The sequence below is a fragment of the Asterias rubens genome, chromosome 8 (assembly GCF_902459465.1).
Source record: "Asterias rubens chromosome 8, eAstRub1.3, whole genome shotgun sequence".
NCBI classification, from domain to species: domain Eukaryota; kingdom Metazoa; phylum Echinodermata; class Asteroidea; order Forcipulatida; family Asteriidae; genus Asterias; species Asterias rubens.
In genome coordinates, this window is record NC_047069.1 from 13,438,911 (window position 1) to 13,451,984 (window position 13,074).

The 13,074-nt window shown below is 38.5% G+C and overlaps 2 protein-coding genes across 2 annotated transcripts in view; one reads left to right on the plus strand and one right to left on the minus strand.

Annotated features, from left to right (window-relative positions):
* Positions 1-450: 450 nt before the first annotated feature.
* Positions 451-3,256, minus strand: LOC117293870 (mediator of RNA polymerase II transcription subunit 7-like). The gene is made up of 2 exons (XM_033776340.1): positions 3,123-3,256; positions 451-2,132 (listed from the first exon to the last, which is right to left on the minus strand). Exon 2 carries the CDS (start codon positions 2,083-2,085, stop codon positions 1,387-1,389), a length of 699 nt encoding a protein of 232 aa, XP_033632231.1. The 5' UTR covers positions 2,086-2,132; positions 3,123-3,256; the 3' UTR covers positions 451-1,386.
* Positions 3,257-3,581: 325 nt separating this feature from the next.
* The window catches only part of LOC117293765 (tyrosine-protein kinase Tec-like), a 34,756-nt gene continuing 25,263 nt past the window's right edge, over positions 3,582-13,074 (plus strand). Inside the window, exons 1-3 of the mRNA XM_033776200.1 lie at positions 3,582-3,640; positions 8,830-8,922; positions 10,595-11,297. Coding sequence (XP_033632091.1) covers positions 11,151-11,297 — 147 coding nt within the window. The 5' untranslated portion in view covers positions 3,582-3,640; positions 8,830-8,922; positions 10,595-11,150. The remainder of the gene's footprint in view (positions 3,641-8,829; positions 8,923-10,594; positions 11,298-13,074) is intronic.

Genomic DNA, 13,074 nt, shown 5'->3' on the forward strand with positions numbered 1-13,074 from the left:
TATAATACACAATGAGGTAATATGAGGCATATTCAATTGATATATAACCATAAGACCACTGGACTTGTTCGATCTTCATATTACTGGCCCAACTGTAAAAATCTTACTTGGTAAGAAGTACAGCAGTATTCAATAGTATAAACGTTTTGGAAAGCATTTCACAATGTGGTTATGGAAAAAGATTTCATTTTTTTATCCCCCAAAATTTGAATTTGAGAAGCTTTACTGCCAGAAATTTTTCTCAGATTATGTATTCCAATAGACCCTTCCCATGAAATATGTAAATTGCACATAGCGCATGCGCACTTACGTTTTGGTTGGCAAAACAAGGGAACATCCCGCTGTTTTGTACCCGGCTAATGGGTGCGTGGCGCAGACGCGATTGCGCGTCTGCTAAGTGCACAACTCTATGGCGTTTGCCAACCAACAGGGTCTGTACGCATGCGTGAATGTGATTAGCATATTTCATGGGAAGGGTCCATTACTAATTATTCTTCCTGCATGAACAAAACTGCTCCAGATTTTCGATATCTCAAAACATTACCACCTTTTTCAAATGATTTTTCCACAAGTTAGTTGTATTGTATAAATCTACATTTAGCCTATTAGGAATTAAACAATTGAATGGTTCTAAAACCCTCAAGATCTTTGCCTAAAGACCTTTTGAGTTCACTCGCCGGCCAGACTGATGAACACAAGTTTTAAAGGTCTGCATTGCTTTTCACAAGTCCACAAGTATTTGCAAGAACTTTTAAGCAGAATCAACTTTTTTCTATGCTAAGCTTCTCTTTTGTTCAATCCCCATGAAAACCGATAAATGGGAAAAAAAACATAGTACATTATTACCCATTTTGCAAGAAATTTTGTTCTCAAAGCTTATAATACTGATCCCTGTTTAAAAGTAAGTACCGGTACATCATTTTGAACTTTTGGTTTCTTAACTTTGAAGCTTTTACCAAAAAACATTCATTAAACGCACCATATTTTTTAAATGTTCTCTTTCAAGACAATGTGGAATGTGTTCATTGTGAATCAGTAAACCCTTGGCTATAAGCCACAGCCCAAACATAGGTCATACCAAGACCCGATACATGTACTTCACGGAGGCAGCGCAGGCAATTACCTCTGGTTCATACTCCTTGCGAATGTGAATGCGAAACAGAAATTTGAAACGAATAATTCACAACCTGACATTTCACTGGTGGTCGCCCAAGGCAAGGCCAACATGTACCACATTGTTCTTAACATTGTCCCTGGCAAGCACCATTTTGTTCTTCAACGCATTCAAATGTCTGATAAAAGGGACTGGTAACAAGTTAGAGGATTGAACCTGAACAACCAGTAGAGTGCAGTTCTGGGTGGGTTGGCTTTCGGATTATCATTCCTTCATATTGAATCCACAAGATTGCACATCAGCTTGTCCTTGTGATAAAACGTGGCCTCAACCTCCTTCTGTCCATTGACCTCTTCTTGCTTCTCCTTAGTCTCCTCTTCAGCAGTCACTTTCACTTCCTCAGGCTGAGGCTCCATCCTTGCGACAATCTTACTGTCAATGTGTCCCATGTTGTCTGGTAGCGAGCCAAAGCAGCTCTGCAGAATCTCTGTCACTTTTTCCAGATGTCTCTGGAAGCGTTCGGCCGTCTCCAGTCGCTGCCTCTTCTGCACCTCCATCATGACGCGGAGTGTCTCACGAGCCTGGTGCGGCCGGAACTCATTGATGAGATGGTGCATGTGGATGAAGAGCAGTTTGATGTCATCAATCTTCTCCTCTCGTTTCTTACTTCCCGGTGCTGCGACCATCACATCCAGCAAGTCTATGAAGTTGAACAGAATAGAGTGATTGATCTTTTTTAGTTCCTTCCGGTGATCAAAGACCTTCGGGTGAAGCCGTCGTAGATTCTGTGATTCCAATGACCTGATGATGACATCATTGGGTGTAAAGGCTGCCCCAAACATGTTGTAATTGTCTCTGACTTGTGTTGGGGGTGCAGGTGCGGAACCATTCTTGACCCTTTCATCGGTGTAATTGTTGATGTACTGCACGGGCGGCATGGGCAAGGCACTGACATTCTGTGACTCTGCCATGTCTCAGTCAGTATCAGACTATACCACAAGTGGCAGCTACAGTTGTGCTAAAAACAAAAGAAAGTCATAAAACTGTTCAGTTAATGAGTAATGGTAATCAAGTTACAATAAATGAAGGGAACTACATTTTCTGTCCAAATATAAATACCATTAACAGTTCGTTTGCAATACATGTAGTAAACATTTAAACAGTAACACTACCCTCTTGCTTGATCCCTTGTTGTAAGTTGTTTTACTTTTAGTCCTCTTTGTTCTTTGATACTTAGCGAGAGATCACTTGATACAAAATGTAGCCCCACTTCGTTCGGTGGCCAAGCTGAATCCTTACTTGCTTGGCCACAGAACAGAAGACAGTACATGTACTTTACACATTAAAAAATATAGTCAGAGACAGAGTCACTCAGTCAGATTCAGTGCAGAGTTAACATGATTACGGACAGCAGCAGTGGCATTGGCAATGCCAAGATTAAGAGAGAACAACAAGATTCAGTTCCCATAGTTCCTTTTTGACTCGGCAGACATTTTTACTTAGACGCAGTGAAAATCTTTCTTCAATTCAACACTTTGAATTGATTGGAATTGGATGGCTAACTTTCCGCATCACGCCAGCCACGTTTTCACTCATTTTTACAAACAAATGAAAAGGTGGTGGCCATGGTCATGCATGGACGGTGGCGTGATAGTACGTAAACCTTTCCCAATATTTCAATTCAACAACACAAATCACTTTTTTAAATAAAAATTTAATTAATGTTAGGCTACTTTAGTACTATTGCTATCCCCCTATTTAGTGTTGGATAACTTTCCGTATGGCGCCACCACTTTTTCACTCATTTTTACAAAAAGGGATATATCAATCAGGTAAATAAGATACTATATCATTTTATTTCGAATGAAAAAGTGGTGGCGCCATACGGAAACTTTTCCAATATAATTAATATATTATAAAGACTGAAAGAAATGCATTGCTGTCTTATTTATTATTGGCTTTCGGACCTGGCTTTCTTCAACAGACAAAACAAAATAATTTTACAAACCATTTATCTGAGAATATCGACAAAACCAATAAATCTTCTCCTTTTCAGTCCAGAGAGAGACGTAAAATCAAAACACAAATTCCGTCACAATTCTGGATCTGGTATCCCGATTCTCGCAAAAACAATTCCATACGTTTTCACATCGGTGCGAGCCATTCACGTTTAACGCAGGGCGGTAACAGTCTAAGGCCCTTTAGGCTTCTTGAAATAAATAAACTATTATTATCCTCTTTCACAAAGTACATACCACACTTTTATTATTTGTATACTATCTTAATATTAAGCATTCCTTATAAAAACAATTAAGTGATTGTAATGTAGTTTAACAATATTAAATATCAGTATGTATATTTCTAGATGTGTAAAATTCAGAAGAAATACAAAACTTTATTTTGACCTGAAAAAATAGCTGGCTGTGAGGCCCCCTCCTGGCTCGACCCACACCGTGCACAACACTTCCTGGAACTACGTGAAGTACGTTTGACGGAACTGGAGTGAGTGGTGAAGAAGGTGGATTTGTAAGTCACGTATTTAACTTTATATAGACAAGTTTAGAGGAGAATATATGTTTGATTTGAGTTGTAGGAAACTCCGGCATTGAAATAATCTTCCAAATTATCTGTCGTTATCATTAATGGTCATCAGGAATACGAACTTACAAGAATGCAAACATCTTTGCAGTTTGTCTCTCTAATTCCGGGTATAATACAATGTGTCACAATGCAAAGAACAGATGAATGGCCATGGCAGTACGGTCCTACACTACTTGCCGTCAACTCGCCGACTTGCCGTCAACTCGCCGTCAACTCATTTTCGTGCCGTCAACTCATTAAATTTACATGAAAAATCTAAGGGGGCACGGAAGTGTTAAGTCTGGGCTAAACTACATATTTCTCATGGTTTTCGGTACAAATTCATTCACAAAAACGACTTTGTGTTGATAAAAAAAAAGTACCAGTCATTGACATCTTGGGCCAAGACTAATCATTGTGAAAAAGCAAGATGGCGGCCGACAGTTTTTTGGCTTCGAGAATTTTTTTTCACGAGAAAAAAAATCAATTTTTATTCCGAAATATGACCTAAAACTTACGCGAATGCTCTTTGAGCTGATACTTTACAGTTCTATGCTTCTTTTGTGGATTTTAAATGTATATTGGAGGAGTTGACGGCGAGTTGACGGCGCAAGTGAGTTGACGGCGAGTTGACGGCAAGTAGTAGGACCCTGGCAGTAACTTCTTTTAAACTGACATTGGCCTCTACTCCTACCTGGTCCTAGATAGAACTATGGGGTTCATTCCGCTATCGTCTTCACGAATGAGACGATGGCGGAATGCACCTCATCCATAGTTCTGGGAGTGGAAAGTTTCCGTACGGCGCCACCACTTTTTCATTCGATATGAAATAATATGGAAAAGTTTCCGTATGGCGCCACCACTTTTTCATTCGATATAAAATAATATAGGAACTTATTTACCTGATTGATATATCCCTTTTTGTAAAAATGAGTGAAAAAGTGGTGGCGCCATACGGAAAGTTATCCTAATATATAAAAAAATAGTATACAAATAATGAATGTTTATGAGTGCAATGGTGCGAATATGTTCATGAGTTGGAAGATGGAATGTTCTATTCAACGAGGCGGAGCCGAGTTGAATGGAACATTCCAGCTTTCAACGAATGAAAATATTTGCACTATTGCACGAATGAAAAACATTCATTATTTGTTTTATATCCAAGTAGATCTTTGTCATTTTGGTTGGAAGATACAACTTTCAAAATAAACAAAGCGTAGGTAGGCCTACAATTTTTAATTGTGAAATTACACCCGTTTCTCTTTGGGTCGGCCTGTTGGATTAATTAAAAGTCACAATGTACGTTCTGTACAGCTATTTTGAGACACGCAGAAGCCGAATGCTAGTAATTTTACTAATAATATGCCTTGCAGTAACACTGTTGCATTACCAAAAACATGCGCACGCAGTGATGCTTTTACTCAGCTTTTTCGTTCCATCTGAAAAGTACTAATGCACGCTGCCAGCGTGCAATAGTACTTTTCGGATGGAACGAAAAAGCATGGTGAGTGACTCGGCGTGCAATGGTCACGTGACGGACAATCCTCCAATCAAATGGCAAGGATCTGCTTGGGTGTTATATAAGCGGCCCTATCTAATTTTACCTCAATGAGGTATCCCTTTTTGCAAAAATAAGTGAAAAAGTGGTGGCGCCATACAGAAAGTTAACCCGTGAAATTTCTTCCTTGATAAAAACAGGACTAACAACCAAATTTCCATGTGATACTCGGGATAAGCAAACAACAGCTGAATACCAGTAAAAAGCAATATGCAACAAATAGAAATTTGGTTGGTAATCCTGTTTTTATCAAAGAAGAAATTTCATGCTATATGCAAATTTTTGTGCTTATCAGCTCTATGAAATTTGGCCGAGGTGTACCCGAACCACTGACTTGACTGACTCGGTGACTACTGACTACCGTCCACCCAGTGTGTGTCACACTCACATCACAGTGTCACTAATTCCATGTATTAATTATTTGGGGTTTTTGACTTCTTCAATTTTAGTATGTTGTTATTCATAATCTTACCACTTTGTTGTCCCAAGGTCTTACCCGAACAACAGACATCATTAACAAATCATTCTTTTATTTTAATAGTTGCGATAATCGTAATCCCCCGTCCTCTCAACAGTCGTTACGCAACCAGTCAGAGCGATGGGAGGATGGAGACTTATGATTATTGCATGTTTTCAACTAGACCCAGTAACAGGGGCGCTGTACTACTTTTAAAAAAAAGTTAACATCTGCATTTTGTACTAAATGCAGTACTAATATTTTGTTTGTTTCATTTACTGGGTCTAGATTCGAACTGCTATTTCGATCTGTATAATATGTAGAGGATTATATGGATTACCTGGATAATAAGGAATGGTACATGTATCTGAAAACAAATCCTCACTAGCCAGAACGCCCCTTTTCACTCATTTAATTAAAAAGACCCAAAACATGGCTACACTGTTATTGTCTTGGTAATATACAGTAATAAGATATTTTTGGACACAATGTAAAAGGGTAAAACATCCCTAGTTAAGTTTTGCTTGTTATGTTAATGCAACTCCTGAGTCATTATTATCATTTCAATATTTGGCTTTGTATGTGTTCTTGCTTCATTTTTTGTTGACCCAAATTACACAAAAGTCATGGTTATGCCACATAACACAAACTACAGACAGTTTAGGCTATATCTAATCTAGTTTATATTACTCAGTTAAATGACAAGATCCTTAAAAGTTTTAAGGAACTGTATTGTTCTTTTAACAATTTAAATGCCACTGGCAAAACTTACAATGATGCGCTATATGAATAAGAATGAATAGTGTTCTAAAAATAGAAACCCTGTCAAATTTCAAATCCGCTCAAGCAGCCTGTTTATACTTGAAGGAAGCTGTGGTCATAAGGGAAAGTAAACATAGGCATGCTTTTGGTGAGCTAGTTCTTGCAAAGTTTGCCGTGTTCCATTTAGTAAACAAGTCTACACCCCAGAGGCATTTTCCACAGTCACTGATCCACATCCAATCTCAGAATGCTGGATACATACATGTACATCCCGAGGACATCACTTCAATCTTCCTAGTATAATTACACAGAGGCCACAGTAGAGGCAATGGTCTTGGGCTCGGTGTCCCGTTCAGAAGTTTCACTTTAGAATTTTCTAATGAAATGCCCTTTGCAAAATGAAAATGGCCTTGCCCTCTCAATTGAAATTCCAGGCCTGCACTCCATTCACACCTTCACCACTGTAGTCCTACATTTGTGTTGTACTACATTGTATGTGTACAACATGTACAATGTACATGCAGGGTGTTCATGGTTTCAGTGAATGGTTTTGTGTCAATGACTTTTTTTCCACCGTTATCAAACTTCAGGCCTGTAAGGGTTTTTCGACAGAACAAGGGCACCAAGGCTTTTTCTTCTTGGAAAGGGCCCCCTTAGAGGAAATAGTAAATCTCTACTGGAGCATTTCAAGGGCATCAAGGCAAGAACTAGGGGGCATGAGGGCAATCGTCTTATTTACTTCCGTGAAGTATAAGACCTGAAACTTATTTTTCCGTCAATCAAAAAAAGCAATCAGTGATTTTGTGGGGATGATCTGATGGCTATTTTCAACTTTAACTGTGTTTCAGCTGTGGAAAAAATAACCCTGCAGAATGCAGGATTGGAGGTGGCACTTCATGCTGAAAGTGAAACTAATAATTCTGACTGTTCATTATCATTTATCAAGCCTGTACTTTTTCTCTAGGGAAACATCCAAAATAAAATGTTCAGTATAAGTAGTGATTTCACTTCACTGTGAGTGTTTGTTTGTTTATGGCAGTATTCTTCGTTAAGCTGTTTCATTATTCAATCAACACACATTTTTTCGCTACATTTTTGTGGGCACATGTTCTTGTTTTAAAGTCACTCAAAAGACCTTTGTGCATGAACATTTTGTGGGATAAAGATCTCAACTGCCTTTTGGAACACTTTTGTCAATTGGCACATTATTGGCATTCTTTTAAAAAACAACTTCTTATTTTACTTTTTGGTCTGAGATACCTTTGTCCTGATAACCAACTACCACCAAAAAAAAAGTCAATTTCATTCATTCCCTGAAGAATTCAACAAATGCTACATTATGAGAAAGAAATTAATTGCTCTTTGGTAAACATTTTGTGACACTTAATGCCCAAATCAGGCAAAAACTTCCAAAACTAAGTACTGCATTAATTTTCTCAACCTGTCAATTAAAGTCTATGAAGAATATTTGAAGATATCACGCCAACGTCCAATTTCGCTGAGAGCCACTTTAAAAGCACAAAACATAGCTACATGTACCTGTAAGCACAACAAATTATGCTTGCCACAAGCTACCACTGGGAATGCTTTCGCTTAGCAGAAAAATTTAAAGCACTATTTTCTGCTTTAAGCAGTATGAATGGTTCCAGTTGATACATGAACTGAAGATGATGCTACATTTGTCTTTATTTTAAAAAAATGGCTTTTCTCTTTTTTTGAGAACGAGGAGTGCCTAGTTTTGTAAATTTTTGTCTGGTGTCGTGAAATTTCTGAATTGTGCAAGTGGAAATCTTTTAGAGGAAATCAAGTCGTGATAAGGCATGCAGCTCTTCACCACTAAATCAATCAATCTTCCTGCATTCACAAGAAAATTAAAAAAACAACTTCTTGATGCTTATTCGTAGGTTTATTTAAGTATATTGTTAACTAACTCACCATCATATATTAGCCTCTGTCGTGTATTCTGTTTGTCTAGTCTGTCTTGTGTTTTCTTTCTTCTGTATAGTATTTTATGTTGTTTGTCTGTCCATAGGTTAAGGCACAAAAGCCTCTGCTTCACCCTAACCTAATTGTTGTCCTACTTTAAAAGCTTCCTAATGTATAACTATCTAAATCATTGTAAACTTTCATATCCTAAGATAGTAAGTAATACTGTAAACTACTCATAATTTGAATATATTTATAAAACTTTGTAAAATGTGTAAGTTTAAATGTAGGGCAGCATTGAAATAAATGTGTGCATATACAAATCAGCTTATTATCCTGGTTTCTGCCTCAACGTACAAATCTAATGTGCCTTATCTGATAAATGTTTTTTCAGGAAATATTATTGTTTCATTTTGTCTTTTATATCTGCAGATGTTTCCATGTATTTGTACTTCTACATGCACTTCCTAAAGACTCTGCCTGTGGTTTTTGACAATAAATGTTGGAATCAGTGCACATGAACAGGTAATAAATACCGGGGTTTCATACTAGAAGTGAATCAAAGTGCACATTATTTGTACACAACTACCGTTTACAACTGATGTGTAACTGTTTTGTATAGGGTGCGTTCCATTAGCTTCTCCGTGTCGAACCTGCGGTGCTCATTCGGGTGGAGCCCCTGACTAGAGCTAATTGAACGACGCCATGCACCTCGGGCCAGCCCCAAGTGATCCCCGGTCCACAAGCAGGGCACTTGGGGCTGACCGGGGTGAGCCCATGGAATGACGCCAAAGCTATTCAAACGTAACTGGGGCAGACCGGGGTTTATCAAATGCACCCATAAACATGTACATCATATTGTACACATAATTATCATTTACAGCTACAGTGTTTACAAATAATTATTATAAATTTTGCATTGTATTGTAAACCAAAAGTCATACTAAGGCTACAGTGTTTTTTTGATTGATCATTTGTTTACTACCAATAATGGACATTAATTTTATCCTTTGCGCAACCACCCCTATGAATCTACTCTACTGCGCATTACAATAAATGCAAAAAATGCACAGTGAGTAAAACACAAATTAAACTTAGAAAGTATCAATTGTAAACACAATTGGGTGACTGGTCAAAGAGTGCGATCATTCCATAGTTCGGATGATCTTCCCAACAAGGGAACTTAGCAAAGCTCCCCTAAGGGGAAATCAATTTAATTCAATTCAAGTACAGGTTTATTTCCATACTTCCATAAATTTGATGCAAAGCAAAATATTTCATTAAATATTTTACATAAATTTATGTCAACACCAAGCTGTCAAAAGTCAATCTTTCTAATAATACAAACATTGGTTTAACGTCCATGGTTTTGAACATTGGTTTGACATGGTTTGACGTCCATGGTTATGTACATTGGTTTAACGTCCATGGTTATGAACATTGGTTTAACGTCCATGGTTATGAACATTGGTTTAACGTCCATGGTTATGAACATTGGTTTAACGTCCATGGTTATGAACATTGGTTTAACGTCCATGGTTATGTACATGTATGAACATTGGTTTAACGCCCATGGTTATGAACTGCACAAATCATTGAATTGTACAGTAACTAGACAAAAAGACTTATTTTAGTCATCAGTCAAATCAGCGATTAGCTTTGCTGGATTCAAAACCATAACCTTGTGTTAGCACAATTGTAACCACATTGTGTATGTACATGTAGCTGCTAACTGCTATACAGACGTACTTAACACTCATCTAGAGTGTTTACATCATGCCCTACTTACAACTATAATTGGTATATAAACTTGACTTTTGAAAATTGGCTTTTCAAAGAACTTTACATTGAAGACTACAGTAGCTACATATTATGTGGGTGTGTACTCTAACTGTTAAATAAAACCTCCCATTGAGCACACAAAAAACACAACTCCTGTCATTTATTACTAGGATAGCCCTTTATACAGGCTACACAGTGGGTACGTAGACAAACTATTTATAACGTCATAGGCCTTCTATGTTCAAGTACAATGTTCACTGTGTGATGTGTTCGTACAATTTCTATAAACGTCACACTGTACTCCCACGTAGCTCCCTGTCGTTTACAGCTGAAGTGTCTACATGTGTATGTAATAGAAAAATGTATACACACTTCATGCATGAGACCAATTTTATGAATTTATTTCTTTTATCAGGGCTGGCTGGTTGAAAAGCAGCAGGTACTGTGTGTAACAACTTCCTGGTTGGCTGAACTGTTTACTCTACATGAACCGGTATACCGTCCACACATAGAGCTCTATGGTCTACAGTAGTATGCACAAGTTAGTAGTTGTTTCGTCTCCCTCTCATGCACATGAACTCTAAACAGATTGACAGCAGAAAAATCAAGAGTGTTTGCCACGAGTGAAGGAGAGCTACCGTGTGACCGGTGTACTTGTTGCACACTGTGTAGATGCTGAGAAAGGGAGCACAGGCAATCCACTGAAGCCACCGCATGAATAATGGAGCATGGTTTATCACGCAAAACAAACCTACATTGTTTAACTGTAGACTTGCACACTGATCACTGACAGTAGTAGTAAAAACCCTGCACACATCTACTGTCCATGCAAGCACCCGAACATGTGTAGTATCTTTCAGATTCCAGTCCCCGAAAGATATTCCAGCTAAAACAGTCCCGACAGAAACTGTGATTATAACTAAGAGCCATTTGAAGTACTAAAACACTGGACGGACTCACTCTCTGAAACCATGGCGGACGACATTGAAGGGATTATTCGTATCGGATTTATGCTGAAACGTTCACAGAACAAACGGAAATTGGCCCCGGTGAACTACAAGTCCAGGGTCTTCATCCTCACACAGAATGAACTGATTTACTTTGAAGGAACATTAGAGGTTTGTGTTTTAATTTTATTGAAAGTTTGTTTGCTCATTGAAGGTAAGATCGCTTCATGACCCTGTAACCAGTAACTTTCCCAGGAAGTTTACCGAAACACTGATCAATCAGATAAAAACAGTAGATGTTAAATTTGCAGCAGTTCTTGATGCTGGCCTCTGCTCCAGAATGGCGGAGGACAGGGTTCGAATCCCACCCAAGTAGTGCCTGTGGATATTATTCACATGGGCGGGGTATTCAGATAAAACAAATGGATTGTTTTCGGTTGACCAGAGTTTGAACTTGAACCTGCAACCACTCATACAGGGGTGTATCATGTAAATCAGATTACCGTCCAATTTCCACATGGATTAACCAAATATTTTTTGACACAAATTTATCATCCGGATCCCCCAATTGCATCACAAGCTTTTAAGAATTTTCTAGTTACACAATATGGAAAGGTTTGCAGTAGCACCATGTAATGACTATCTCTAATATGTTGGGGTGGTTCTGAAAAGAACCATTGGTTTCAACTCGACGTTTCGATCAGTATGCTCCGATTCTCCAGAAGACTTATTGAGAAAACGTCAAACAAACTCTCATGGCATTTCATCAAGAACAGTGAATTCTTCCATGTTGAGCGAGATAACAGCGAGTACACCTCTGCCATATGGAAAGGTTTGTGGTAACACCATGTAATGCTCTGAAAAGAACCGTTGGTTTCAACTCAACGTTTTGATCAGTATGCTCTGATTCTCCAGAAGACGATCAGAGCATATTGATCGAAACGTTGAGTTGAATTTGTTGAAACCAACGGTTCTTTTCAGATCCACCCCAACTCACTAGAGATAGTCATTACATGGTGTTACCGCAAACCTTTTCATATCGTACTTCCACCATGCAAAGTTTCAAATCCTACTTAGTTACACAATGTTTACTTTGAATGGGTACTATCGTTATGTTTATAATACCAGACTTGTGGCCTGTTGATGAATTATCACCCTGTTACTGCATGCGTACATGCTCCCACCTTAGATTTGATGTGGCCAGCGCGCGTGTGCATTACAGTAACTATGTGAGAGTTCATAATTGCATAGTACTGTCACATGCCTGCTATGATCATGCCGGTGTCCTAGGGAGTTCTGTTTGCCGGAGATTTGGTCCCCCAAAGGAATATTAACATTGGCTGAGGAGGATGATTCAAAGGAGGGCGCTATCAGAAATAGTTTGTGCACAGTTCACCATATGGGGGCACTGAATCTCCTGCAGCAGCAGCAGTTCCCCTGTAACTACACTTGCATGGCATGAATTACTTAGTAACAATGCACTTGTGCATGGATTATATGAACTTGAACTTGATCTTGATCTGAATCTTCTTTAACATAATCTACGAAAACAATAAGATATCAATAAAAACCACAAGGGAAACTGACATGGAAAATTTTAAAATGATTTTGGGAGTTGAACAAAGAATTGACTAGAGTGGGATTCGAACCAGCTACCTCCCGATTAACGTGCGCCGCTCTATCAACTGAGCTATACATTCTAGCCCTAGATGTTGGCAGTATCCCTATTTTGTCACTCTTTGTTTAGGGGTGCCAGTCAGAAGCCATACAACTGTAAACTGTCGTGTAGCCAGGGATCACACCCAAATTACGATACAACCTGGGAAGCGACAGCCAGGGGATTACCTTAAGGGGATGTGACTTTTTGTTTCAGATATCAATAGGATATAAACCACAATAAGACTTGCACACATGTACAATACTGTACAATAAAAAAAGTATTGTGTAC

Bases quoted from the DNA above. Each gene is read 5' to 3' on its own strand.
- LOC117293870 (XM_033776340.1), bottom strand. From the start codon at position 2,085: ATGGCAGAGTCACAGAATGTCAGTGCCTTGCCCATGCCGCCCGTGCAG.